We start from the raw sequence: 27,022 nt of genomic DNA on the forward strand, positions 1-27,022 counted from the left end.
GTGCCTAAAAACTGGAAAATTGGATTACAAATGAGGAACAGACCTTTTATATTAAAAGGAATGCATGCAAGTGACTGAAAGGGCGTGGCTGAGAATGGAGGCAGATAGAGGAAATGAGACACCCTCAATCATGGAGCGCTTACTAGAATAGCTACAAGGAGATAGGTGAGTAGTGTAAAAGAAAGATTAGCAGATAGAAAGAGAAACTTCAGAAAGAGGAAAGTGAAGGTCTGATATGGATGCAATTGTGTCTATTTTTGGTGGTTTTATCTAATACAGCCAATACATGGGCTCTTAATCTGTTTTTATGTATATGTAACTTAATGAAAAGCTTTATTTTTTTTAAAGATAGGGTCAATAGGGAAATTAGTACAGATACTGCAACTTGTCTAGTGAAATCTAATGTTTTAATATCAATAATTCATTTACACATAAATTTTTATTAATCCATCTTTTAGGAGGTTTTTTTTTTTTTTAGAAGTGATTGCTAAATATGTTTCTGTAAATAATCATTAGATATATTGAAAAGCATCCAAACCCACAGAAAACTGTGGTTGAAACTGTAATGCAAGAGGGGTAAATTTATTTCTAGTCTACAAGAAGCAAATTCAGCATATTGTAACTTTTCAGTCTGACATTTTAAGAGGAAGCAAATAAAATATTTAATACCACTTTTTAACAAATTACTGTCAGACTGAAGTACTTAATATTAACTAATACAGTTCCTTTCACACTGATGGTAGTTGTACTTCAGGCTGAGTCCTTTTAGATCAATGTTCTGCCTAGCAATTTCAGCAAGTGGATGCTTACAGACGAGTACAAACACTACACATGATACTGCTCTGTTAAAGAGTTCCCAAGCCTCCAATTGCATTCATCCTGGGGGAGTTTCTTAATCTTTTGCAGTTTTAATTGGTAATCCTTAGTGAACCTCTCTTATGTACTTGTCTCCCTTGAACCTTATGAATGTCTTGCACCGATAGGGTCCTTTGTATAGGAATTCCATAGTTGTGCTCCCTGTTGCATAAAGAATTGCCTCGTTTTTGTTTGCTTTTGGAACCTGGCTCCCATGAGCTTTGTCTCATGGCCTTCGTATCTCCTGGTGGTCAAGGCAGTTAAAAGTTGATTGCCATTAAAGTTTTGTGGACTGCTGTGATACTTTCTTTCAACAGGTCTGCGGTCTCTTTTTTCCAAGCTGGTTGCTGAGTTGCTGCTTGTATAGAATCTGTTCTAACTTCTGATCCACGTTGTTGCTGTTCTCCAGCAACAGATCTTTTCTAGCTCTACTAGCATTTTAGTTGGGGGACCAGGAAGGTTTGCGAGGTGTGAGTGACCTATGATTATATGATGGACAGATATGAGCTCTTCAAGACAGACAAGTAGGGATGACAAGGAAGGGTGTTGCCTTCTTTGAGAAGGAGAAGCTCAAATGTAGATGGCGTTTGTGTGGGACAAGATGACAGTTTAACATGAAAGTTTGTGGGTCAGGAACAGAGGAGAAGCTTGTAAAGGTACCACCATGATTAGGCTGTTATGGACCACCCACCTTAGGATGAGGGTGTGGACAAAGCTTTCTTTAAAGACAAGAAAGTCTCTGGATCACAGTCTCTGGTTCCTATGGGGAGCATTAATAAACATCCTGACACCTGCTGGAAGTCCAACACAGCAGGACATAGCAAAACAGATTTCTGGAGAATATCAGGGACAACATCTTGGTAGAAATACTGATGGGCCAACTAGAGGTGGTGAACATCTGGGTCTGCCATTCCCTAAAATCGAAGAACTAGTTGGAGATGTAGTGATGTGGGTACTCTTGGCTGCAGTGACCATGCAATAGTGGAGTTCAACATCCTGATGCAAGGGAGGAAGGAGTAGTAAGGTATAGACACTAGACTTCAGGAGAGGAGGCTTTAGCTTCTTCAGGAAGTTGTTATTTGGGATCCTATAGGAGGCAGTTCGGAAGGGCAGAGGAGCTCAGGAAAACTGACAGCATCCGCTAATTGCAGGAAGGGTCCATTCTGCTCCTCAGGGAACTCACGGCCAAGCTCCAATACAAGCAGGCACTGTGCAGGATCTGGAAGCAGAGATGGGCTTCTAAGGAGGAGTTTGGAGATGCTGCCCAGGCATAAAGCGATGGTGTTAGGAAAGTGAAAGCTAATCTAGAGTTGATGCCTCAAGGGATGTCTAGGGTACAAGAAGTTTTGATGCTACACTAGTTGTAAAAGGCTGTGCAAGGGGAACACAGTTCTGTTCCTGAATAGAGCAGGTGACAGCACCCTTTAAGAAGCTAAGGTACTGAGTGCCTTGCTTTGCCTCAGTCTTCACCGACGAGGTCGTCGAGACCACTGTGCCTAGTTGGTGGAGAGGAACTCTGAGTGTGGTTAAGGATTGAATCAGAGATTACTTGAGGAAACTTCACCTATGTAAGTCTACAGGACCTACTGCACTGCATCCAGTGGGTGGGGAGAATGGGAGAAAGTCTTAGCAAGGCCACTCTCATCTTTGAAAGGTTTCTGATTAACTGCAGATTGGCCAAAGTCAACCTGGGAAGCTATGGAATGGTCTGCATTAGCTAACCATTGAGAAGATGGAGCCAGGCTTTTCACAGAAGTGCATATTAGGAGGATAAAAAGCAATGGGAATACATTAAAAGAGATTCAGCCTGGATATAAGAAGCATTTTCTTTCCCCATGAGGACAGGCAGCCAGTGGAGGTTACCTGGGGTGGCTGTGAAGGCTCTGTCAAACCTTGAAGGCTTTTAAGACATGCCTGGAAAAAGCCCTTAGCAGCCTGACCTGATCTCACAGGTGACCTCCTGCTTTGAGCAGAAGGTTCGACAAGAGATTTCTGTCACATCTGGATTGCCCTGTAATTCTGTAGTAATATTTTCTGTTTCATTCTGTCTTCCTTTCTTAAGTATTTTATTCTGCTTTTAACTACTTCATGTATAGAATTATACTTTCATGGAACTCTCTGTCTTAAATTCAAAGTTTTGAATAATAATAGTTTCGTGCCAATAATTTTCTGTAAATTTTAGGCTTGCTTTCCACCGTGTCCATCACTATACGCTTATCTCTGTTGAATTTAGCTCTCTCACTACATACTCACTCAGTCCCATATGATCCTTCTGGCAGTTCATATTTGCCAGCTCTTGTTTCTACTACATTGGATATCTCTGTACTGAGCAAACTTGGTCATCTTGCCACTTGCTCTCTTTTAGATCTCTTCTGAATTTTGCTTATCAGCACAGACTCCAGCACAGACTTAGTGAATTTGCAATAACCTCCCTTCAGACTGGAACAGATGGGTTGCTCATGCCCTTTTTTTTTCTTTTTGATTGCCTGTGTATCTATGCTTGGACCTTCCATCTTTACCTCATCACTACTTAGTTAAAAGCTTTTGTTCAATGTTTTCTTCACAAATTACTCTGAAATCCTAATAGATACTTAAAGTGGTTTGCTGTTACCCATGTTCTTTTTGACTTCTTGGTGTTGGGTGGATTTTTTTGTTGTTTTGTTTTGTTTGGGGTTTTTATTTGGTTGGTTTTGGGGTTTTTTCTGGTGTGTTTTTTTGTTGTTGTTGTTGTTGTATGGCTTTGTTTTGGTTTTGTGGGGTTTTTTTTTTGTTTGTTTGTTTTCCTTACAGGCAGGATTTACTTACCTGCAGGTAATACTTAAGTAATGGTGTAGATAATGAAATTGAAAGACTTCTTAATTTGTTCTACCACCTCCCTTCACACTGAAGTTTTTATGTTCTTAGGCCTCTTTCCTTTTAGCATCTAGTAATCAATCAGGTGTTTGAATTTTCTGTTTTCTGAGGTCTTTTGATATTTTCCTTGATAATCTCTCCTCCTTACCTTATTCCTTAATGTGCATATCTCTTTTTCCAATAGCGGAAACATTGTCTTGGTCCTAATATAGGGAAACATTTAATTGCCATAAATCTGTTTGTGGAGCTAATGTGACTTGGTGTTTTACCTTCTCTGTTGTATAATGAGATTTTACATACCGTAGTAGTCCCAAATTTCAAGATGACTGATTTTATGTGTATGTGCATTTCTCTGAAACGTTTGCAGTTTCCTATGTATAAAATAAATATTTTCAAGGAAACATGAATTTTAATTCACTAATAACAGAGATAACAGAGTCTAGAGAATGTAAAAACCTACTCTAGACCTAAGATCTCATGTTATTTATACCCAATGTGCAACTTTATACCTTGAAAACAGATTATAAAGAGTGCTAGCTAGTTCTCATGGTCACCACCCATATTATGTGAAAATCTGTGGCACTTGGAATTATAAATGGTTTGATCGTAAAAGATAGTTAAACTTCTGTATTTAGGCCTATAGAATGTAATTCAAGTAAACTATCGAAAGATTTATGACTTGGTTGAAAATTTAGGTTATTAATTTTGTCTACCAGCCAGGAAGACTTATGTTTCAAACAAGCATCCCAGGAAATTTAATGCATGTTAATTTAGAACATTAGCTAATACCATATTTATTTATCCACAGGGCAGATTGACTCCTTGGGTTGCATTGACTATGTAGAAGTATTTTCAAGCTTTCTTTAGGAGACTTTTGAAACCTGACACATCACATAGGTCAACAATATCTAAATGTTAACTACTGTCAGTCATAATGATATATTGTGTAATATAATCTAAAACTAAATTGCAAAGTAAGAAAAGTATTCTTCCTTCTATTTAAGGGGTGCTTGTTAAGGAAAAAAAAAAGCTTTTGGCATTTTGACAGTTTCATTATGCAGTGTATGTTGGTTTTGATAGCCAGCAATTAGCTGACTTAGTCAAATGCAATCATCAATGGTCTGTTGTATTGACATTGGGAGCATAAAATTACGTAAGATATGTTTGCAATGGGTGACAGCAAATGCTAACAGATTCAAACATTACTAGAAATACTGCCTTTTAATCTGTATGTATTTGTGCATTAAGAAATATGTACATGTGGAAGTCTTCCTCTTTTGTAGGGGAAGAGGTGAGTCTTTCTTCAGATAGCTCCAAAACAAAGTTTTGCTTTCAACAGTTACATTCAGCGTCATTAAAATGAACAGGTAATATTTTTTTCAGTGTAGCTTCTAAAAATCTGTCTTACCGTTGAAGGCTTCTGACTTGATAATAACTTGAATTTAAAACTAAGTCCCCAAGAAAATATGTCAACACAAAACGGCATTAAAAAATAAAGTTATACCACAAACTTATTTCATGTTGTGCATTTAAACAAGAAGTTGGAACTGTAACCATGTAAGGAAATGTTGGCTGTTATTTTATGTCCTAACAGATTTTTATTTTTTACCCTTGCTTTGAACACGTCGTAGAGGAGTGGTTGAATGGCATTTTTTAGTATGTGCCAAGACACAAGCATAAAGTGAATTCTTCTGGACACATATCATACTTATCTGTCTTCTGAATTGCAGTCATGTTCTGAGTTTGTTGCTATAAACAAGTAAATGTTCTCTGAGTGCAGGCTGGTAATACCATGGTGAGCTGTTTGTTTAAAATGTTGACTTAACCCAAGTCTGCTAGAGGTCCTAAGTTAGTTTGACTTTCTAGATCAAACAATATGAAGGCTGTTTTACATCTTCTTCCATGTTACACCTCAGCTTTTTGGAAAACCAAAACATGACAGCTTAAAAATGCATCTTATACCTTGGTTTTGAGCTGTTTAGAATGCTGATTGATTGGCTGTTTATAAGTAAAAATGTCCTTTTTGAGATACTTTCCAAAGCTTTTAAGATCTGAAATTGAATCTCTCTGTGACTTCGAAAATGCTGTATGTTTTCCTGACCACTAGCACTGTCCACGTGGGGTTCTTCTGCTGAAGCTCAGCTGTGACATGGTCTTACCTGTCTGTAGGAGCTTTGTTTTGGGGAAGGAGAGAGAAAAAACTCCTCTTCCTACACTTTTACAGTGAAGTTTGAACAGGAACCTGCTCAAGTCCCAGCTTTGAAGCTGTTTTCCTCTCTCCCCTTCCCTCTCTCTTACGTGCAATTTTCTAAAGAATGTAAGGATTTTTAGGAAGGCTTTTGACTATGCCAAATTCTCAGTGCATGGAAAGAAGCAATATCAGTAATTTGTTTTGGGTGACTTCCTCATTTTCTTAAGGTTTTTCTGTTTGTTTGTTTTTGTGGGGTTTTTTTTTCCTCTAAAAGGTAGAACACAAAACACAGGGCTAACAGTGCTTAAGATAAAATACATTTTTAATTCTCTATAGTCTTATTACAATAATTTTTTTCTACATTGATTAAAATGTGTTTGAACTAATTTGCATATATATATAGCAGTCAGTTTCCTTTTAGTTTAAGCATTATAGGAAGAATTATTATTGTATTTATGCTTGCTGACTTTTACTGCTATACAGTGCATGCATAGGCTCAAATATAGGCCTGATGACCACGTTTAATGCCTGTCATTTGTTTGTATTCTGAAAACAGGATTTACCACTTATACAAATAAGACATGCACAAGTGGATTAAGAGGCAGCCGCACTGTGAGTTACAGGGAGGTGCTGGGTGGAAAGGAGCATAGTGCAGAGCAGAGCGGCCAGAACAGTGGCAATGAACAGCCACATCATGGACTTAATTGTGAGAAAAGCAGGTTCAAGGATATGAAACAAAAGGTAAAATTGTAAAATAGATCAATAAATAAAAAAAGCAGGGAAGGTCTTAAAGAGGAGGGAGAATTGATTCTTTCAAATTAGCGTTATAGAATCCAAAAGACTTGAAATTTGGAGAGAAGTGGACCTACCTGCCAGTGAAATTGCTTATGTTTTTGCAGCATGGAGCTTTGGACACTAATACTCAATCTGAGGAGTGCAGGAGTGTTAAGTCACTAATAAGCCTAAGTGCAGTATTTAGGAGTACTTTTATTTTGAACCCTTAGCACTTCAAATATTGATAACAAGTAAATTTCAAGTTCTTAATGTTACTGGAAGGAACATGCGGTAGTGCATGCTGGTGGGAGCATACACTGCATAGAGTTCTGCATTTTCTTTGATTTAGATTATTGGTATGAATAAAAGGTTAACCCTAATATGGCTGATCTACCTCACTAAGCCTAGTTCTAGATACAGTAAACCACCAAAATTGTTTATAAAATGAAGTGAGAACATAAGTCTATTTTTTCATGTTGACAGAGGCAAACTATTACTAATAATATACTTAATAACATAGGCAGAGCTCTATTTTTGCTTTTTATATTTAGAACAATAATAACATACTCATTCTTTAAAATTGTTCTCTGATTGCTACACAAAATGAAGGGAGATATGGCCTCGCTTTGTGGCTTTAAAAGCTGAATAAATGTAAAACTGGAAATGCATAGAAGGCCGCAGATGACTAAATGAGGCAAATGCTATATGTTAATGCATATAGAATCTTTTAACTTACACAAGATCATGTTTTAGCTACATACCAGTACCTGAAGCAATTGATATAAGAGCTCTGAAGGACTACGTACTTTTCTTTCCCCCTGCTGAAGAGTTGCTTTTCAAGCTGTACTAAGATATTTTTAGTTCTTGGTTACTAGCCAAATTAAGTTCTTCCTAAATTATATTTGCTAAAGTTCAAGTTAGTCTTTTCATTTTTCCCCTGGTAAATCTCAAGCCTTGGCACTAATTTGGACAAATTCCTAGCCATTATTTCCTGCTGACATGTAGGTATCATTATATACACTCCTACACTAGTCATGATATCCTTACCTGTTGTTAATCTGCTTCACTTTGGTAAAAGAGAGCCTACAAAGTGGCCTGCCACAAGGACAGAAATTGCACAGCTTTCCTTGGAACCGTTCTAAGAGAAACTCAAATGATGACCACATTTCACAATACACTGGTGGTGTTCCAGCTGTTTGCCAGTAGGCATGTCCTATGTCCTGTTTCATTTGCTAAACTTCATTAGTAACTGTGATGTTTTTGTTTTGTTTTGTTTTGGTTTTTTTTTAATTACTTACTTTTCTTACTTACCTTAGGAGAGATTTGTTTTCTGCAGCCATTAGAGCACTGGTCAAATGTGTTCATTCTACTTAAGCATCCTAGATGATTTTCTGCCAAATGAGAATGTTTTTGGCATCTTGTGGACTGGTTTAGAATTAGTAGTCTGAAAACTACGCAAGTATTGTTGATGACAGTAACTTTACTATTTTAGGACTCTGCTGGTGGCTTTTAATGATCTGTGTTGCATGCCAAGCTTTTATGGATTTAATATGCTGACTAATTTATATTCTTGCAGTGTTAATGCAGTTCTTGAATGTTAAGAATTAATCCTTTACTCGGGCAACCTATATTCTGCCAAGGTCCTTATGTTTGATAATCCCAGACGTTAAGGGGGAGAAAGGGATAAGCAGGGTGTTTTAGGTGAAACCAAGCAAGCTTATATTCTGGAATTGTGTTTGGACACATATATTTGGATATATAGTGTGGGTGGACATTACTCAGAAAAGTGACTGTTTTTAGTATCGTACTAAAGACTACTTACTGTAGTTTTGAAGCTACAACTTAGTCTTGAAGCTACAACTCTACCTAATTCTCTCTGATATGATAGAAAATCCATCTACATCGTCACCACCTATATCAGGGGTAAAAGCCACAGTGTATCTGTTGTCATTCAGCACAGTTAGTTTGAACGCCCCAAACTAACGTCAGATTTTTGTTGTCGTTTATTCTCATTTTCTTTGCCATCTTGTTCAGCCCCCAAACTGACGAAGTAAGGGGCAGGTATTCTGAAAATCTGTTGATTTTCATGGCAATTTCAATTGATATAACTTACCTTAGCCTTAGCTTGGTCAAGTTTCTGCATGACAGCTTTTTAAATAGGTTTAAATACACTGGAAAAATGCACCCACCTCTTAGAGAATTTTTTTTGCATGCATGAGTTTTGCATACTTTATACTGGTAAATTTTAAGCCTATTTGACCAAGGCCAGTAGATAGGAAGTATCTACCTTTTAGATCCAGCCTGTTTTATTGTACTGGGACTCCTGAAACCTTTCATAGCTGAAGCCAAGTGGTAAGTTCTGCCCCATGCAATGTGTTTGGAAGGCCAGTGCTTTGGCTTGGGGCCAGCAGGTGGTGCTTGGGTCAGGGATAGTCTCTCCTGCATTTCTCTTGGTGGCTGCAGAAGAACAGCCTCTGCTCCATGGTGTTGCCTAGCCTGGGTGTAGGAAGTTCAGTCAACAGGTGGCTCAGCAAATGGGGAATTGTTTTGCCTAGCCCCTTCCTGACATACTGGCGTGGTTGGCTATGGGAGACCTGTGTTGCAATGCAGGGCTTAGATGAGCTCATTTTTATCCTCTTACCTCAGGAAGAATGGTAGGTTTGTCCTTGAGGTGGTACTTCGAGCACAAAACTTGGTTGGTCTCAGGCACACATTGTATGTTTGTTTACACTTACACTGGTACTGTTCTGTTAGCATTAGTGGTGTTGGCAGTAGATTAACTGTAAACTGTGCCTCAGGGCAGCTACACACAAAAAAAGCTGTTCTGGAGAAAAGTTTATTGCATAGGAATATAAGAAATATATTGCATAAGAAATTTTGAATACAGCAAAGCTGAAGCAGAAAAGAGCATATCAGACAATACTCTAAATTATTCTCTACAGCTTGCAGAAATAGGTTCAGCTTAGTGAAGCATGGAGTTATATGTTCAGAGCTTAGAGTTCTGGATTAAAGAAACAGTTTTTGTGAAAACTTGTGAATTGAATGCCAGGCAAAAATTCTCAACTTTAGTGCAGTTTTCTGTACTTGATTTATGTATGTGTATTATGAAATTGGCCAGGTCAGCTGCTTGGCACTTTGATAGCACTTGGATTAGTTATGGAGAGAAGTCGGTCTTTGGACATTATGTTTTAGCAGCTGGTTTATTTTGTATGTAAGACATTGCTATGTTTTGTTTGATGAAGAGCCCACCAGTGGAATGCTGTTACATCATGAGATATAATTTCAATTAGTATCAACTTCGAGAATGACACTTGAATTAAATATTAACATTTCCTGTGCTTTGAGTAGGTAAACAAAGGACTCTGTGTTTTAATCTCCCTTCTCTGCAAGGACGGATAAAAGGGGAACCTGTACCTTGAACAGCAAAACAGAAAAAAAGTAAAACCTTGACTACTCAGTTGTTTGTGTTGATTTGGCAAGGTCAGAAAGATCTGGTTTTGGTTGGTGTTATTTGTTTATTTATTTCTAACTATTTTATTTTAAATCTAAATATGTTGGGGAAGACTGCTTCAGCCTTTTCATTTTGCTGGAGATGCTGTATACTGCAAGGTGTGAGAAGAGGTTAAACTTGCTACAGACTCTTTCGCAGGAGAGTCAGGAGTGTTCCAACTTTTCACAAACTCATCTGGTTTTTTTCTTTCAACATGTTCTAAATTATTAGAATAACTGCAGTGCCTCTGCACAATTTGAGTGTCACTGTGGGGTTAAAATCCTATTAAACCTGATGTGGTCTGTTACTTAAGTCTTTACCTGTGTAGAACAAGTTGTGGGATCAAAGGCTGTTGCTGGGGGAGGCAAGCTCTGCCTTTCCAAAATAAATAGCTAATATGTGATCAGGGGGGAAAAAAAGGTTAATTATATATTGTAAAAGCAAAGGGTAGGAACAGGAGGCCAAATCTTTTCTGTGCTTCTCACATGAGCATGTTTAAGATACTTCAGACCTTTTCTGCTGCCCTTTCTTCATCAAAATGCTAGTCTGTGGTAATGAAGTGAACATCAGTTGAAGTGCTTTTTGTCTGTACAGAAAAGCAGTGATGCAGTTACACAAGTGCCGAGGACTTCAGTTCTCAGCCATTGCTTTGGACTTTTATTTTTGCTACCCAGAGTTGTCTTGTTATGTACTCCCTTGGCTCCAGGCTCTGCGTTACACTGGGGTTTTTTGTGAGTGTCAGACACCCATTTTCATGTCTTATTGACCATAAAATGAGAATGTTATCAGTTCCTTACCTGAAAAGACATATAACCCAGTTTCCTTACTCTAATGTACATCATTTAGATCCTATAATAATGGGGAAGTGGACAAAATGCTGTTAAGTACAGATAATTGCAAGTGGATTTAAACCGCATGTGCAGAGATGTACTTTCTCTGCACTGAGGTGGTAGATGATATAGGGGGCTACAAGATAAATTATATATGGTTAAGCAGGCTTTAATTTCAAATTGAAAACTGACAGTTATACAAGTAATACAATTTTTGTTGTAAAAAGTAATTTACCTATCATCTAAAATTATTGTTCCATCTATGGGATAAGTGTAAATGAGTTTTTTTTGATGCTCTGTTTTCTTGGTGCAAATACATTTAGCAAAGTGAAGTGAAATGATCTAGCTTCTGAAATGAAACCTTAGCATTGCATATTTTTAACATCTCATTTATTTCACTACACACATTTGGAAGAATTTTATATTGTTTGTAGAAATGCTTAAAATTTTAAACTTCCTAAATTTTTTTTTTCTTTTCAGTCATTATTTAACCTACTGGAGTTTCGAAGACTAGTTTTGAATTTCAATCCTCCTGCAAATGCTCAAGACTTGCCCCGAAACCAAAAGGTAAAATCAGAAATTAACTTCTCCTGGAGGCTGATAAGGGCATTTCTCTCTCGTAATTGAATTTTGCACCGTTCTCTACCTCAAATTAGCATGGATTTTATAGGTGCCAATTAACATTTCTCTGAGCTTCCCATTATGAATCTTGCATAAATTACATTGGCCTCACAGTACAGTACGGGGCAGGGTGTTGAGAGAGGCAGAGTTTGCTCAGAGTACTGCTGCTTAACCAGGTTCATTGGAAGGGCTTTGCTGGTACAGCTGTAGTAGCACTGCTGTCAGTGCATGAGCTTTTCTCATGGTAACATAGCTTGTGTTATCAACCGTATTTTATTCTAGTTCCCTCACACTGTGCAGCTACAGGCATGCTTTTTGGTTATCCACATGGTTTTGATCTGTGTAGCTTTGCCAGCAGCATTGTTAGTGTTGGCCTGGCAACTTCATTGTTTATTTTGGGGATGCTAATTACTTGTAACTCATGATCTGAGATTAAGCTTTTGGTTATTAGCTTGTCTCTTTTGGCCTTTTCGTGAGATGGTTGTAAGCATAAATTTATCCATGTTTATTCTAGTACTCATATGGGATTGGGGAGGGGGAGGCCTTAGATCAGGTTTCTTGTGACCACGGACTAGTGAGAGGGAATGATCATGGACTGAGAGACGAAACAAACCAATTTTTCTTCATGTATGCCGTTTGAGGAGAGATACATGCGAGCACTTTGGTTTCTGTGTTATGAAATAGAAAGGAAGAAATTGGAAGAGGAAGTAGCTGTTTAAAGCATGAAGACTTTTGATGACCTGACTTTTAGCAAGGCCTTACAGAGCAGTGAATTTTTGCATATCCAGAAATTAGATTATTGCCTTTTGCTTCTTTCTTTGGGATTTTAAAAAGAGAGTGTTGGCTTGTTCTTAGTTGTTTGGCACTTCAGGCTTGACTGGAATGTTCACTAGCAAAAGAGAGCAATTAACAAAAGCAAAAGAAAACATGCATAGAGGAGACAGTGTCCATTTTCTAGACTTCTAGGTACATACCGTAAGAGGGAAGTTGAATGTTCAGTTACAACTGTGTAATGTCTCTCCTGCTGCCCCCTTCTCCCGAAGAATTGTACTGAAATTTTTTATTTTTTGTTAATTTTTATATTAACTTTCTGCCTGGTATTTCATTATTCATCATATAATTTGTTTTAGTAATATCCTCCATTACTCAGAGTTCTTTACATTCATTTTTTCAGGATGTAAAAAGCAGTTGGCATCTAAGAGGTGATATGAAATAGATAATAACAAGCTGTTGTCTTTGAAAAACATCTTGCTCAAGCATTGATACTTTCAGCCTTTAGCAGTTCCACAGTCTATGTCTTAGACATTCTGACCATGGCAGACAATATTAAGGCTATGTGAAACGGTGTGACACCAGGAAAGTGTGTGGATTTGTGCAAAAATCTTGCTTTCTGCAAGCCTGCTAGTAAATTTCTCTGGCAGTATTTTCTATTCATTTAAATTCCACAATGAAATAACTTTATTTGATGTACTCCTCTGTTTTACCTACAGCTGAAAAATGATTGTCTTAGTGTTGAAATATGTTTTGGGGAGAATTTAGGAAAAGAACTTAGACAAATAGAAGAAATAAGCATGCATACCCCCAAATATGGTGCTTTTATTTCTCTATAAGGTGAAGTCAAGTAGAGGCAAATTGGTTTAGAGTTCTAGTATAAGCTAGTGGTTGACAAAAAAAAAAAAAAAGCCATGGAAATGACTTCTTTGTGCTACCTGCTTTAAAACTATCTTGACTTATTTTTGTTTTGGTTTTTACTTTTAATCTAGTATTAAGTACTGTATGTGACTGTCATTCCCTAGGATCACATTTCCATGCTAAAAAAGAACCAAGTTTTAATAATCTCAGATTTTCAAGACTTTGGTTTACATCTTGCTATTTTTCCAGTTGGTGGAAAGTAGAGTTTAATGATAGGGTCATGACGATCTCTTGATTTAGAATTAAAGCATGTGGTTGTACTTCAGGGAATATTGCATAGTGAAGTGTTTTTTCTTTCCTATTAAAATATTGAATCCAAATGCTATTAATAATTCAGCAGCTAAAATTTTAATCCAAAAGTCATTGGTATAATTTTTGGCTTTAAAAGGCCCCAAACCAAACAACAACCGCACCCTATTTGCCTCAGCTAATTGGAATTTGTTTTTCTGGATTTTAAACTTGGTCATACATCTGATCTGTTTTTATACTTTTTCATTTAAAATTGGTTTTTCTTCCATGGTATGTTTCTCAGCTTCCTTCTGCAGAAGAAATATGGTTCTCTGAGGTTACCGCAGCTTCTTTCCTCTGCTGGTTCTCTTACTATCATATCGAACAGATCTTTTTTGTTGTATGCAACAAAAGGCCAGCTAAATATTTAGCCTTAACGATGTCTTCAGGAAACGTGTCATTATCAGAGGAAGTGAATACTGTGTTAGAGCTTAGCGCATTCTTCCACCTGTTTCAACAACATCATTATGCCAGTGTCCTGGCATACTGATTGACAATAATGAATGTTTGCTATGTATTAAATGTGTAGATTGTTTAGAGGCATTTCTAATCATAAACTGTTCCAACATAAGAAATTATTAAAAAATTGTTTACGAAGGCAGGCTAGGTGATAAAATAGACAATGTTTTAGATTATGAACTTTCCGTACAGTTTTTATTTCAAAACTGATTTTAATTTTTTTTTTTTTTTATTTTTTTTTTATTTTGTAGGTGTTGGTGCACCTACAGTATGCTGTAAAATTGAGAGCTGTGTGCTGTGCTCTGATCACCTTATTAGTTCTTTAGTTTTAATGTGCAAGTCCTTTGTGGAACTGTATATACCTTGTCTTGGAGACTGGCTAATGTCCTTCTGAAGATTTTAGGCTTTGTTTCGTCAGAATCACTGTTTGTTGTGGTAATGCCCACATAATCTGGTCAAGGATCATGCCTAATGCATGAAATAGAGCTTTCTCAAAAAAGCAACAAGGATTTTTCTAGTTTTAGAGAACTTTTGTAGGCTTTACAGAGAGATTTGTTCTGAGTAATCCTACTGACATCCATAGCTAGTTGTTCAATGTAAAGCTACAAGTATGCTTAAAACTCAGCCAAATTAGTAGTGTAAATTTGGATAAGTAGTGTAATACTACTCTCTGCCTACCTACTTCAGATTTAGCAAAAGGAAGGTGAGGTGTAGAGCATTCTGTGGTCAATCCTCTATATTGTGCATATTAATCATCACTGGTATTCAATCATCTTGATCAAATATATCTGTATCTAAAACTTGAAAATCTATTGATTTTTAATAGATCACTGTATGAAAATACTAAGAAAAAAATCACTTAATTTGTTTTCCTGTTTTGTTGTTATAAAGTGCTTTAAATATGTAAATGGAAGATAGATTTTATTCTTAAATTATGATGATTTAAAGCTGAATTAGGGTGGCATTTGATGAAGTCTTCAGCCTTTTCTGTGGGCATTGTTTATAATTGGGTGGTGTTTTGCAAGGTGAACTAGATGAGCAAGTAAAACTTGGGAGTTTACGTGACTAGAAGTATTTTTTTAGGTATTATGCAGAACATATTCCAGTTCACGACGCACAGGTTTTAAAGCTGAAACAAACCAGACTTTATGCACGAAAAGCCTTACGCATGCTGAGTGACTAAACGAGTCTGCTGTTTGATGAGCATGTGAAACGTTTTGTCATGAAGTAATTCTGGTTTGACCAGCATCTGACATCTGTGCTGCCTTTGAATGATACTTCCATTCAAAGTGTCTGTATTTAGAACTACTGTTCTGAATACAAGTGGATATTACATGGGTTTTAATTTCACAAGTATTTGTCAACTATCTACTTAGGAGTATGAGTGATATCTGATCTCCATAGCATTTGTAACCTGTCGTTTAATCAATGGAACGATGGATTTGTGTTTCAGTTTACTTACTTTTCATTATACAGGCAGAAAGTATTTCTTCTACTTCATTCCTGGAAACCAGAAAAAGAACTCCGTATTGCCCATGAACTATACTTAAAAAGTTAGATAGAAAGGAGAGCAGGCTATATCTCTTACTTCTGTCAAGAGAAATAATAATGATTTGTGTACGCATTATAGATTTAGTCTTCAGTATAAAATAAAGGGCAACAGGCAGTGTATAGGTTCACAAGAAATTCTCCTAGAGGTATAGGAATACTAATATATAGGAATACTAATTTCATTAAAATGAATGCCTGTTGCTGCAGTGTATTGCTTAAGGCATTGTAAGTCTTGGGAGCAACAGTTCTGTCTTAAATGCAACTCAGCTTGTCCCCTTGTCCATTTGGCCCTATTTCAACTCAAACAGCCACATCTAGATATGGTTTCAGGGAACTTTCAGTTCTGAAATGTAGTTTTCTTCCCAGAGAACTATATTGTTTTACAAAACTGACAAGTAAAAGGCATGCAACACTACCTTGGTAGTACTACAAGTAAGCTTATATATTATTATTATGATTGGCTGGATATACCCTTAGTTCACTGGGTAACACTTCTGTAAAGTAGATTTTTGTTAACACTTTGTGAAATATTTTTAATTCTTTTTCAAATACAGGAACATAGGAATCTGCCTTTCATGCGTGAATTAAGGTACCTGTTTGCACTTCTAGTTGGTTCAAAGAGAAAATATGTTGACCCATCAAGAGCAGTTGAAATCCTTAAAGATGCTTTTAAATCAAACGATTCCCAACAGGTAATTTCTATGTATTTTTATTCAAATTTATGCATGTTTTTGTATGGTTATCTGGCAATAGGAAATACTTAAAATGCACAACAAAAATTCAAAATGTCCACAGAAAAGAAACTTCTAATTACCAGTCTTTGAGCTTTTTATCTTAATAGTATGCGATCTCTGGTCACTTTTATTAAAAAAATCAAATCAAATCAAATCTGGACAGTGTGACTCTTCAGTACACTTTCTTGCTATTATTTTAGAAACTAACCAGTAGTTCCACATTCTTGCTTTTGGGGTTTAGTTTCTAAGTCTGTGGGTTTCAAAAGAGCTTTATTCTTCTGCTCTAACACTGCTTCCAGGGCTGGTACAGCCCTATTTGTCTCTGTAGATACTAGTTTGGAGGATCCTGATACTCATATTCAGGATTCTTGCCTAAATGATAGTGGGTATATTTTGGTTTTCTGAGAAACACTTGGTTTCTTCAGTTTTTTCCACATGAGGTTATGTGGTGAAGGTATTTAATTACAACAGCATGCTGAACTTTAGTGCTTGATGAAAGTAATATTAGTCACCACTTGTTAGATACCAAAGGGTTTGAACAATGGGATTCATAAGATGCCTTTGGACTAGCATGGTATGAAAGCTGAGCCCAAGTAATAAGGATCACAGGACAGTGTAATAGCTGAGGAACACCAGAGCCTTAGTGTGCTTTAAGTGCCACCCATAAAAAAAACCCCATTCATGGCATAGTCTTGGATATAGTGTGATTTTGGAGCTGCTGTTAAGGGGAATAAAGCTATACTGATCTTGTAAGGTGACACTTTATTGTATTCAATTACATGTGTGAACATATACTGATCACTTCATATTTTTTCAACAGCAAGATGTTAGTGAATTTACACACAAATTATTAGATTGGCTAGAAGATGCCTTCCAAATTAAAGCTGAAGAAGAGAGGTAAGGGTTTTTGTTTTTTTTTTTAAATCTAGTTCTGTATCTTGGACATTTTAACAAGAAAAAGCAAACCGACCGACCAGAAATCCACTTCTTGCTATATGGCAGAAAAGATCCAATGCTGTAGCTTGTTATGGTTCAATATACCTTTGTTTTTCTATGAATTGTTTATTTTCGTCGTCTTGTTTCATGTTAGAAACCTTGCTGAATGAAGTCCAAGGTATATAAAGAGTAGAGATGTGTTTTGTACATAATCAATTAGGCTTTTTTTTTTTTTAATTTGAAAGCAGCTTTTCTTTTCAGTCCTGTAGCTTAAATACTTCAAAACCTTGCTCCTCTTTCTCTTCTCAGAGGTAAATACTCCTCGTTTGTGTATCTGTAAACTGTCTTTTGAATATAGCATTGTTTCTAGAGTGTTGCAGGAAATAATTTTTACAAGGATTTTGTACAATTTAACCACTCAGGAATTGAATCTGATTTCATAGAATCATAGAATTTACATATTTTCTCCTAGAATGAAGTGCTTCTGAAACTTATCATTGCAAATATGTGAATCATTATTATTGTCATTAGAGGAAAGTACAAAACTAAATGAAGAGTATCTGAGTAAAATAGCATTTTCATAATGGATTCAGAATATTCTGCTCATAGTTTTATAGAAGTTGAGAGCTTTGTGTTTGGTTTCTTGCACTAACATGCTTTCTGTTTTCAGGGATGGAGAAAAATCAAAGAACCCAATGGTGGAGTTGTTTTATGGACGATTTCTAGCAGTAGGGGTACTTGAAGGTATGCATCTGAACTTACTTGGACTTCTTGTCTAAGTACACAGTACTTAGTTGTAGCATTTTAGCTACTTCTGCAGAAGTATACTTGGAGACTTACATGTTCAGTCTGTGACCAAAGGTTTGTCACAGACTGTCATGAGACTGAAATTAAATGTAGTGAGCTGCAGTGGTCCAGAAAGACTGTTTCAGTAACCTTCAGGAGCTGAGCGTATGTACTTGGGTGAGAGTTGGGGTGAGATGCTGAGAAAAAATGCTTGCAAGAAATTATCATCAGGGCACCTTTTGCCACTTACACAGAAGGCAAGTTACTGTATTCTCTGTTTCCAGGGGGCCAGCAGTTGTGGAAGTATTTTAATGTTGGTGATTCTGTCCCCCATCCTGGGAGTGAATGACTCATGAAATGCATTTAAATGAAGCAGCTAAAATCTTTAAAGTGGATTCCAGGTTGCTTCTCTACCTGGAACAGTCTATCTAATGATTTGTTGTCAGACAATAATTCTGCAAATTTCTTGCTACTAACTATCATTCCTGCTCCTTTACATTCAGCCACTTTCATCCCTTATGTTCTCATCTTAACTGAGGAGATATGAAATTCAAACCAATGAAAAGAAACTAGCTGGTGTAAGAAGACTTGTTACTGACTTTAGGATGAAATAAATTTAAGTTGTAGATTGAAAGGTTGTCACCCACATTTCTCCTCATGTTTGAACTTGCATCTTTATACACTGTTACCAAATCATGATCTTGTTTTCAGGATAGAAATCATGAGTGTTCTCTTTTGTGCTTTATTTTTGCAAAATGTAAATGTACTTATACAAAGGGCTGTTTCATACCAGCAATTCCACCAACATTGCTGATACAATGTAGGGTTGTATTACTGAGCTGCTATTTGCAGGAGGAGGACTTTGATTTATATGTGTAAAGTTTCCCATACATTTGTGGTGCCAAGTCATCTTGAGTTTTGCTTATTACCAAGAGATGCAAAAACAATATAAAAAAATGGGCTGAAGAGGAAAATGCAGTAATTTTCAATATTAGATTCAAGTAACTTTCTGTAGTAACTTGTTTTCATACATATAATTGAATTGTTCAATAAGAAAATGTGGGTATTATTCAGTAGACTAGGTAAGATAACCTAGGATTGTTAGGTTTTTTTTAAAGGCCAGGGTTTGTTTCTAAAACCTTAACTGTTTAATTTCTTATGTGAAGGTAAAAAATTTGAAAATACAGAAATGTTTGGCCAGTATCCACTCCAGGTTAATGGCTTTAAAGATCTTCATGAGTGCCTAGAAGCTGCAATGATTGAAGGAGAAATTGAATCTCTCCACTCAGAAAACTCTGCAAAGTCTGGTCAGGAGGTGAGTTAAGTTCTCCTGTGGGTTTCTCTAAGGGGCGTTGTCGTGCTCTTTATTTTTCACTGGGATTCATGACTGCTTATGTGACCTGCTGCTGTGCGGATTCTGATGCCTGGCATAACTGAGTTGTTAATCTGAGGGGTTTGTATCTCTCTGAGTATCCAGAGTATCATATTTTTGAATTTTTCATAAGATACAAAGTTCATGCTTATTAAAAGCTGGCACAATCAAGTGCTTACAGTGGTAATTTGGCAGAGGCTGGTTCCCACCTGTTGCTGGTATTTGATCGCCGGAGAGGTCATGGGTGTAATGTCCTGTGGTAGCTGACTACTGCTGACTGCCTTGCTGCCCTATGCCATGCTGTAAAGAGCAACCATGAGCTGTGCGTTTGACCGTTGCTTCAGAGCATTGTTGTTATTCCTCTGTGCCTGTCTTGTAACTCCTCGGCACCCTAGCCTTCTTCCCCTTTTCCCCTTTTTACTGATGTTTCCCAGTATTCTTCCCTTTGCCCCCTACCCTCCTTGCAGCAGTGGACAGATAATACTTGCTCTGTGGGCTGCTCTTTCTCCTCGGAGAGCTCTTGCTAGAGCAGGAGGCTGACAAATGTCAGAGCATGCCGAAAACATGAGTGGATGGATTCAGATGGAGCCCCATTAAGAAGTGGGATATACAGTGTATGGTGTTGGGGTGAGATGACAAGATTTCTTGTGCAGAAGTCACAGGTTAGGGAAAACAGGTAATTGGACCAATGGTGATTGTAGAACCAAGAGGGAGGGTATGCTCTGAAATGTCCCCTCTTACTGCTGGCATGTGTGTATATGCCCAGCATTTTCCTCTGGCAGAGCTCTCTCTAACAACCTGTATATTATTGATGTGGAAATACAGAAATCCCCATTGCCTGTGGAGGCTAACCTACGTTTTCTTTAGGCAGTTGTTCATGTTTCATCAAAGTTACTCTAAAAATCTGAAATCTTAAGAGGTTTCTTATATTTAAGTAAAAAGTTCAGGTATAGTTTCTTCCTTGGTGTCAGTCTTTTGCAGTAATGAATTTTTTCTTGCTTTAATCATATCAACATACACAAAGGAAGTCATTACTAAGCCTAGTGACGCACATGGAAATCATCCTCCAGTCTAAATTTCTATTTCCAATTTTGTGTTATCAACAGAAGTTTTATAGTGTCCCTTTTGCAGTTCCTTTTTCTGGTCAGCTATTGCTGATCAAATATTGATCAACCAAAGTGGATGTTAACAAGCATTTTCAAATGTGTTTACACATCTGACTCGATGTGTTCTTCTTTTTCATGATGTTTCCATTTTTTATTTTATTTTCTTTAATTCCAGCACTTGTAGAAATGTCTTACTACAATGAGCATGTTTTCTGAAATATAACTGAAAGAAAAAAAAAATCTCATAAATATCTTAGTACAATACAAAGCTCAGTTCCTTTATGCAAGTTGAAATCTTGTATGTACCTATTACAAGAGTACGATTGTTCATCTTATTGACTGAAGATTGTCTTGCAGTTAAAACCTGTGTGCATTCATGCATAAATGTCAGTTCAGTTATAAATGCTTGACTAGAAATGTCAGACTTTTTTGTTTTGTTCTGATCTTGAGGGTTTTTTTTCACCTGTAATTTCAGGGTCTAGAGTGTTAAGATTTGTGTTTTTTTGAAACTGTCAGGGTTTTAATCAGCTTGGCTTCTTAGCGTGTGGAAATGGAAGTGAAATAGTCATAATGACAGATTGACAACAGTGGCCAAACAAGAAAGGTAATGTGTTAAGTCCAAATCTAGAAAAACATTACTGCATTATTACCAGAGCCAAGTAAATTGATTACATTTCCCTGAACTGAAGTAATTTATTTATAGTGGTTGCTGCTGTTAGTAGTTATGTTTAAACATAATGCCTCAAAGGGGTTGCAGGGCATTGGAAAGTTTGGAAGTACTGAAGGAAGCTGAATTTCTTCTAGTTTTATCAGAGTCTGACTCTGCTGAACAGAGACTTCAAGTGGCATTCATCCAAGATGGTAGATATCAAAGCTCAAAGAAAATAATATTAACTTGGTAGTCACATGTATGGAAACATCCTGAAAGTAACATTCTATTTTTCTTCCTTGCTTCCCTCATTGCCTCGAATGGGGTATTTAGCTTGTTTATTATAATTATTGTTGCTGCTATTATTATTATTAGTGTTATTATCATAATGCCTAAAAGCCTCAGCTGTGGAGTTTGGTGTCAGCAAGCAAGCTAATGTACAAGCAAACAAACAAAGAGACATTCTCTGTCCCAAGGAACTTAAATCCAAATTCAAGAGAAGATGGAGATTGATTGCACATACTTGGAGTTAGAAGATAGGGAAAATGAGAGAATGTTTGTCAGCATCATGGTTGATAAACTTCAGGGCATCAGCAGCTTGGTCATCATCAAGGAGTTCGGGGCATTGCAATAAAAAGAGTTTAAGGGGGAAGGGTTGTGGTGTGGCTTTGCTGACTTTAGCATTGAAATCTATTGCTGCATGAAGTTGCTGCAAGAGAAATGTTATGATCTCCTTTAAAACTGAAAAGGTGATTAGTGGAGGCTGATACAGGCAAAAAAAGGGAAGGCAACTCACTGCATGTAAGCAGATGAATGGAGTGATGCTGAACATAATGAACTAGGAAAATTCAGCTAAGTCCTGGAAATCTATTAGTGTGGCATGGCTACCTGCACTAAGGCCATGCAAGGGGAAAAGAGAGGAAACATTGCAGTGAGATGTGGAGTGATGAGAACCTAGACCTGAATTTTAGCCATGAGCACCGAAGGAAAAGGCTGTCTTGGAGGTCTTGTATGAAAAGACTATTCAAGACATTTGGCTGGATAGGAGAACTTAAAGCAAGCCCCGAGTCAAATGCCGCTTGTAGGCTATGGACACCGGTTGTCAGAAGTATGTGGCTGTGGTGTCTGTGGCAATCAGGGAAGCTTGAGTGGATGTTTAGTGTCCTGATTTCAGCTGGGATAGAGTTAATTTTCTTTCTAGTAGCTGGTACAGTGCTGTGTTTTGGCCTTAGTCTGAGAATAATGCTGATAACACACTGATGTTTCAGTTGTTACTAAGACTGAATTCATCTTGTACTTGAGAAACCAAGTATGTAAGGAAAGAAGGGAGGACTAAGGTTAGACCTCTACTGAATACTCAAAGAAAACTGGGATAAGGTGATGATAACATGGGTTGATCCATGGATGGATTAACAGTGGTTAGTGACGTGAGCAGAAACTTCAGGAGAGGTTGTTAGTACAGAGGAGATTTCAAGAAAAAGTATGAGTTTTACAGTGCCAAGAGAGCTGGTCTCACACAGCCCAGAGTACTCGCTGGTCCTGCTTCAGAGGAGATCACTGGAAACTCTGAGTGATACCGGTTGAATGAAAGGATCAGAAACTTGAGCCTGAGGGAACTAGCGGGAAGAGCACTTGATACAGTATAAACAACCCTTTCAGTGGCATGGGAGAGTTAAAAGAGGACAGGACAGTTGGCAAGGCAGGTGGGTTCAAGTGTAGGCCGCTTTTAGTACGAACAAGACAAATGTGAAAGGAAGAAGCCTTTGTGCCTACTCTGCTTTAACACAGATAGTGATAGATGAGTAGGAAAGCTCTGATGCAGCATGGGTGACAAATGGTCTCTGTTTACAGTGAAGGGGAAAGATAAGAATTTTGTAAAGCTTATGCTGATCCACCCTCTAGAGCCAGTTTCTCTTATACTTGTGTCAGTCTGCAGGTATTGTACCATTATTACTAATGTTCTGCTATTCATTGTGGGGTTTTCTGTTTTTTCTTTTATTCAGCACTGGTTCACTGAGCTTCCTCCTGTCTTAACTTTTGAGCTGTCAAGATTTGAGTTTAATCAGGCTTTGGGGAGACCAGAGAAGATACACAACAAATTAGAATTTCCTCCAATTTTGTATCTGGACAGGTACAGTGTAATATTATCAACCAAGTCCTGCTAGGAATATAAACTACATCCTTGCATTTTATCCTTGCTTAAATAATGGTAAATTTCTTCTCTAGCTAGACAAGTTAAAATTTTCATGAGTTTCATCTGTTTCAGAAAATACACATAGATAACAATTTAAGACATACTGCTACGTTGTGCCAAAACCTTCTTGCACTTCAGTCTTTAATTTATTGCTAGGTAGTGGTGTACTCAGGAAAAATACTCTGAATAATCACACTGTTTTTGGGTCCAATTGGGAAAGAGGGTGAGAAGTCAGCTGTTTCATGATATTCTGCATAAACTGCATGGTTTGAAGAGGATTCTCAGCATCAGTGCATGCTCTTTTTGTGTAGAGGTGGGATACCAAAATGGCCTTCAGTTAGATGCTGAGTATTTATTTGTGAGCCTGATTAATGAAACAGGAGTATTGCTATGTGGTTGCCTCTTAAACCACTTAGTTTAGAAGCTTTCTAATACATGTTTGTCATCCACAGTATGAGCAGAGCTTTTGACACTGGGGAAAAAAAGCATCTTCTGAAAGTTGTGGGAGAGAAGGTTTTACTATTTCCTTCTCAGTTCTGTTTTACTGCTTAGTATATTGTAGGTTCTAGAGAGTGTGAGTTTTTGTTAGCACTAAGTGGTATGGCTGGTGGGTGCAGACCTCAGTTTCAGTGCTTGGATACTGTGGGCTGACACCTCTTTCTAAATTTCATGTTTTACAGGTATATGCACAAAAACAGAGAAATAACAAGAATTAAACGGGATGAAATCAAGAGACTCAAAGAGTACCTCACAGTTTTACAACAGAGATTAGAACGGTACTATAGATAACTGTAAATGCAAATAATATTATGGGCTACATAGAATCAGTCCTTGCAACTTACACTTTGTATGTAGTTTTTTGCTCTAGATTTCCCTTCTGCATCTCTTTTCTTTTACTGTTTTCCTTGGAAACTGTGTATAAGGGCAGTAATTCTAATGCATGAAACGTGTTAGGAAAGAGTTGCTTTATTTAATTGCAGTCAACCAGAAAAAATAAAAATCCTTTTTTTATCTTCTTTTTTTTTTTTTTCTTTTTTCTTTTTTCTTTTTTTTTCTTTGGTATATGTGAGTCATGGCATTAATACATTTTATGGTTAACAGATATTTAAGCTATGGTTCTGGTCCTAAACGATTCCCCTTGGTAGATGTCCTGCAGTACGCCTTGGAGTTCGCCTCCAGCAAGCCGGTGTGCACGTCTCCGGTTGATGACCTGGGTGCTAGTGCCCCTGCCAGCGGCACGCTGCCAGCCCAGACCCCACCCAGGTAAGAGCTGCCTCTTCCTGCTCTCCCAAGGCAAGAGGCCAGTCGTCTGCTCGGGTGCAAACCCGAGAGACAGGGGAGGAAGCTTATCTGCCACGTTCACCAGTTTAATACAACTAGGCATATCCTAAGAGGTAAAGTTTCTGCTTTCTTCGTAGAAGTATTTTTCAGCACAACAGATGACTTAAATAAAACACAGTGTTAATAATCTGGGTTTGTCTTGTGCTTATAAAAATGCCTTTAGGTGGAGAACTATTATTTTCAAATAAAGCACAATTCCACCTAAAATTCCAAATAGACACAGTATCTGGTGAAGTCACTGCTTCCCAACTGCATTGTTTAATAATCTTAATTCGGTCAGTGTGTATGTGCTGCAGAGCTTCAAGGTTTCTCATGTAATATTTATCTGTTGATTTAGCCTGAGAATTAAGCTCCATTTCTGCTTTGCAACTCACACTTCTCACAGAGTTTGCCAGGAACCTAACAGTCTGACTTTTTCAACACAGAGTAGCCAACATACCAGGGAGGTAAAGCTCCAATAATGTCACTTTTCTCATTGATTGAAGCTAGTAAGTATGACTAACAGTTAGTAGAGTATAACTTAGGGTCAGACTTGGTTAGGTGGACACTGGCAGTTTATAACACAGCTTTTTATATTGTATTTGGAAAGTAGAGTTCTAGGTTCTGGTCCAGTCAAGATGGATAATTTTGTGGTTCAGGCAAGTAAATGAATCTAAAAAGCCTTTGAAAGATTTCAGATGTCTTACTGGTATAATGTAGAAATTGTGACGATAAGAGAAGACGAACTGTTAAAAGCTAGCATTGTTTGCATGAAATACAGGATCAGGAGTGATATGCTTTGTCGAAACTCCTATAAAGGAAGTTTGTTCTGTAAAAATGTAAGTATTAATACTTTTGTAGATCTGTAGAAACACAACAGCATATGGAGTGACACTGTCAGCTCTTGATGTTCTCGGAACTTTTCAAACTACTGAAGAATCCACGTTCCTCAGACTGTATCATGATGTTGTACGCAAAGTAAAATGTCAGTACATGAAATAAAATCCTAGAAAGATCTTCAGGTTTTTGTTAGTGTATGATTACATATGGGTGGTCTCACTGATGGGAAGAGAAAAATCTGTAACAGGTTGTCATTTTGATATTCCACTGCTCTTGTAGAATTTTCCTAGTCTTCCTGACTGCTTTGCCATTTGAGTTAGGAGATGTGTTTGGAACAAATTTAGATGGCTTGGTGCTATATTTCCAGTGTTCCGTAAATATCAGAGGTCCCTTCATTGTTGCTGTTCAGTTAACATAAATGGTAGGTAGGTGATTTTATGTATTTTTAGGATTTTATGGTCAGTGGACCATAAGACAAGCTGCTGTGATTTTTCTCTCTCCACTGTCAATAAATGTTTCAAACCACAGTGATTACTTGCATGATGTTATATGAAAGTGTTGAATAGCATTTCAAGTAAAGCAAACTGTCGCTTGACCTATCCAACTCAGATTCCTTTATCTTTGGGAATGGCAACCAGAGTTATTGTTGTGCTAACGTGTAGTACACCACCAGGTTTCCAGAATTTACATATTAATGCCATATTGATATTGTAGGTACCTTTCCTGGATTGCACTGTAGGAAATTACTACCTTTAAAATTTCTGTTTTCAGATGAAAAGCTTATTTTTATAGTGTGGCTTTTAGTTTGTATGCATGATGATTCATTTTTTTTTTTTTATTTTATGTTTTGAATGAACACAGCACAATAGAGCAGCAGGGGCCTTCATCATCAGATGTTCCAAGCACATCTCCTGTACAAAGATCAGTAATACATAAACCATTCACACAATCACGAATTCCTCCTGATCTGCCAATGCATCCGGCACCGAGGCACATCACTGAGGAAGAGCTGTCTGTCCTAGAAGGCTGTTTGCATCGCTGGAGGACTGAAGTAGAGAACGACACTAGAGGTAATGCCACAAGCTGGGGAATATATTTGCCATTGGAAAGGAGTTGTGGAAGTGTGGGAAATCACCTGAATGCCCACGTGTGTGTTGAGTTGCTTGGTTTGTATTTCTAAACTTACCTTTAACAAATAGGAAGGGAACTTAGAGGTTGTAGTAGACTGGAAGTATATGAACTGAAGAAGCATACTGGGCGTTGAGTGAGGCATACACAGTGTTTCAATGCAGGTTTCTGTGTGCATTGTGTTGGGGGGAGTAGAGTGAAATAGAGTGTGATCCATGCCAAAGAAAGTCTCTGCAGTTGTGTCTGAGCTGTCAGTGTGGTACTGGCTGGGCCCATGCTTTGACTTGGTGCTGCAGGGGAGTTTCAGATAGAGTGACCCCTTCCATAGGGGAAAATTCAGCAAATTTCTAAGC

General features: G+C 37.5%; 1 protein-coding gene across 4 annotated transcripts in view; it reads left to right on the forward strand.

Annotated features, from left to right (window-relative positions):
• Window positions 1-27,022, forward strand: part of USP25 (ubiquitin specific peptidase 25) — a 92,563-nt gene that overhangs the window by 40,166 nt on the left and 25,375 nt on the right. For all 4 annotated transcript variants that reach the window (XR_003990104.1, XM_030476686.1, XM_030476683.1 and 1 more), the window contains 9 exons: window positions 11,474-11,560; window positions 16,159-16,296; window positions 17,159-17,235; window positions 17,945-18,018; window positions 19,227-19,375; window positions 23,191-23,318; window positions 24,062-24,157; window positions 24,483-24,644; window positions 26,403-26,611. Coding sequence is in view for 3 of the 4 variants with exons in the window: in XM_030476686.1 (XP_030332546.1) it covers window positions 11,474-11,560; window positions 16,159-16,296; window positions 17,159-17,235; window positions 17,945-18,018; window positions 19,227-19,375; window positions 23,191-23,318; window positions 24,062-24,157; window positions 24,483-24,644; window positions 26,403-26,611 (1,120 nt within the window). In the remaining variant the exon portion in view is untranslated. The remainder of the gene's footprint in view (window positions 1-11,473; window positions 11,561-16,158; window positions 16,297-17,158; window positions 17,236-17,944; window positions 18,019-19,226; window positions 19,376-23,190; window positions 23,319-24,061; window positions 24,158-24,482; window positions 24,645-26,402; window positions 26,612-27,022) is intronic.

This window comes from Strigops habroptila, chromosome 2, assembly GCF_004027225.2.
Source record: "Strigops habroptila isolate Jane chromosome 2, bStrHab1.2.pri, whole genome shotgun sequence".
Classification (NCBI taxonomy): domain Eukaryota; kingdom Metazoa; phylum Chordata; class Aves; order Psittaciformes; family Psittacidae; genus Strigops; species Strigops habroptila.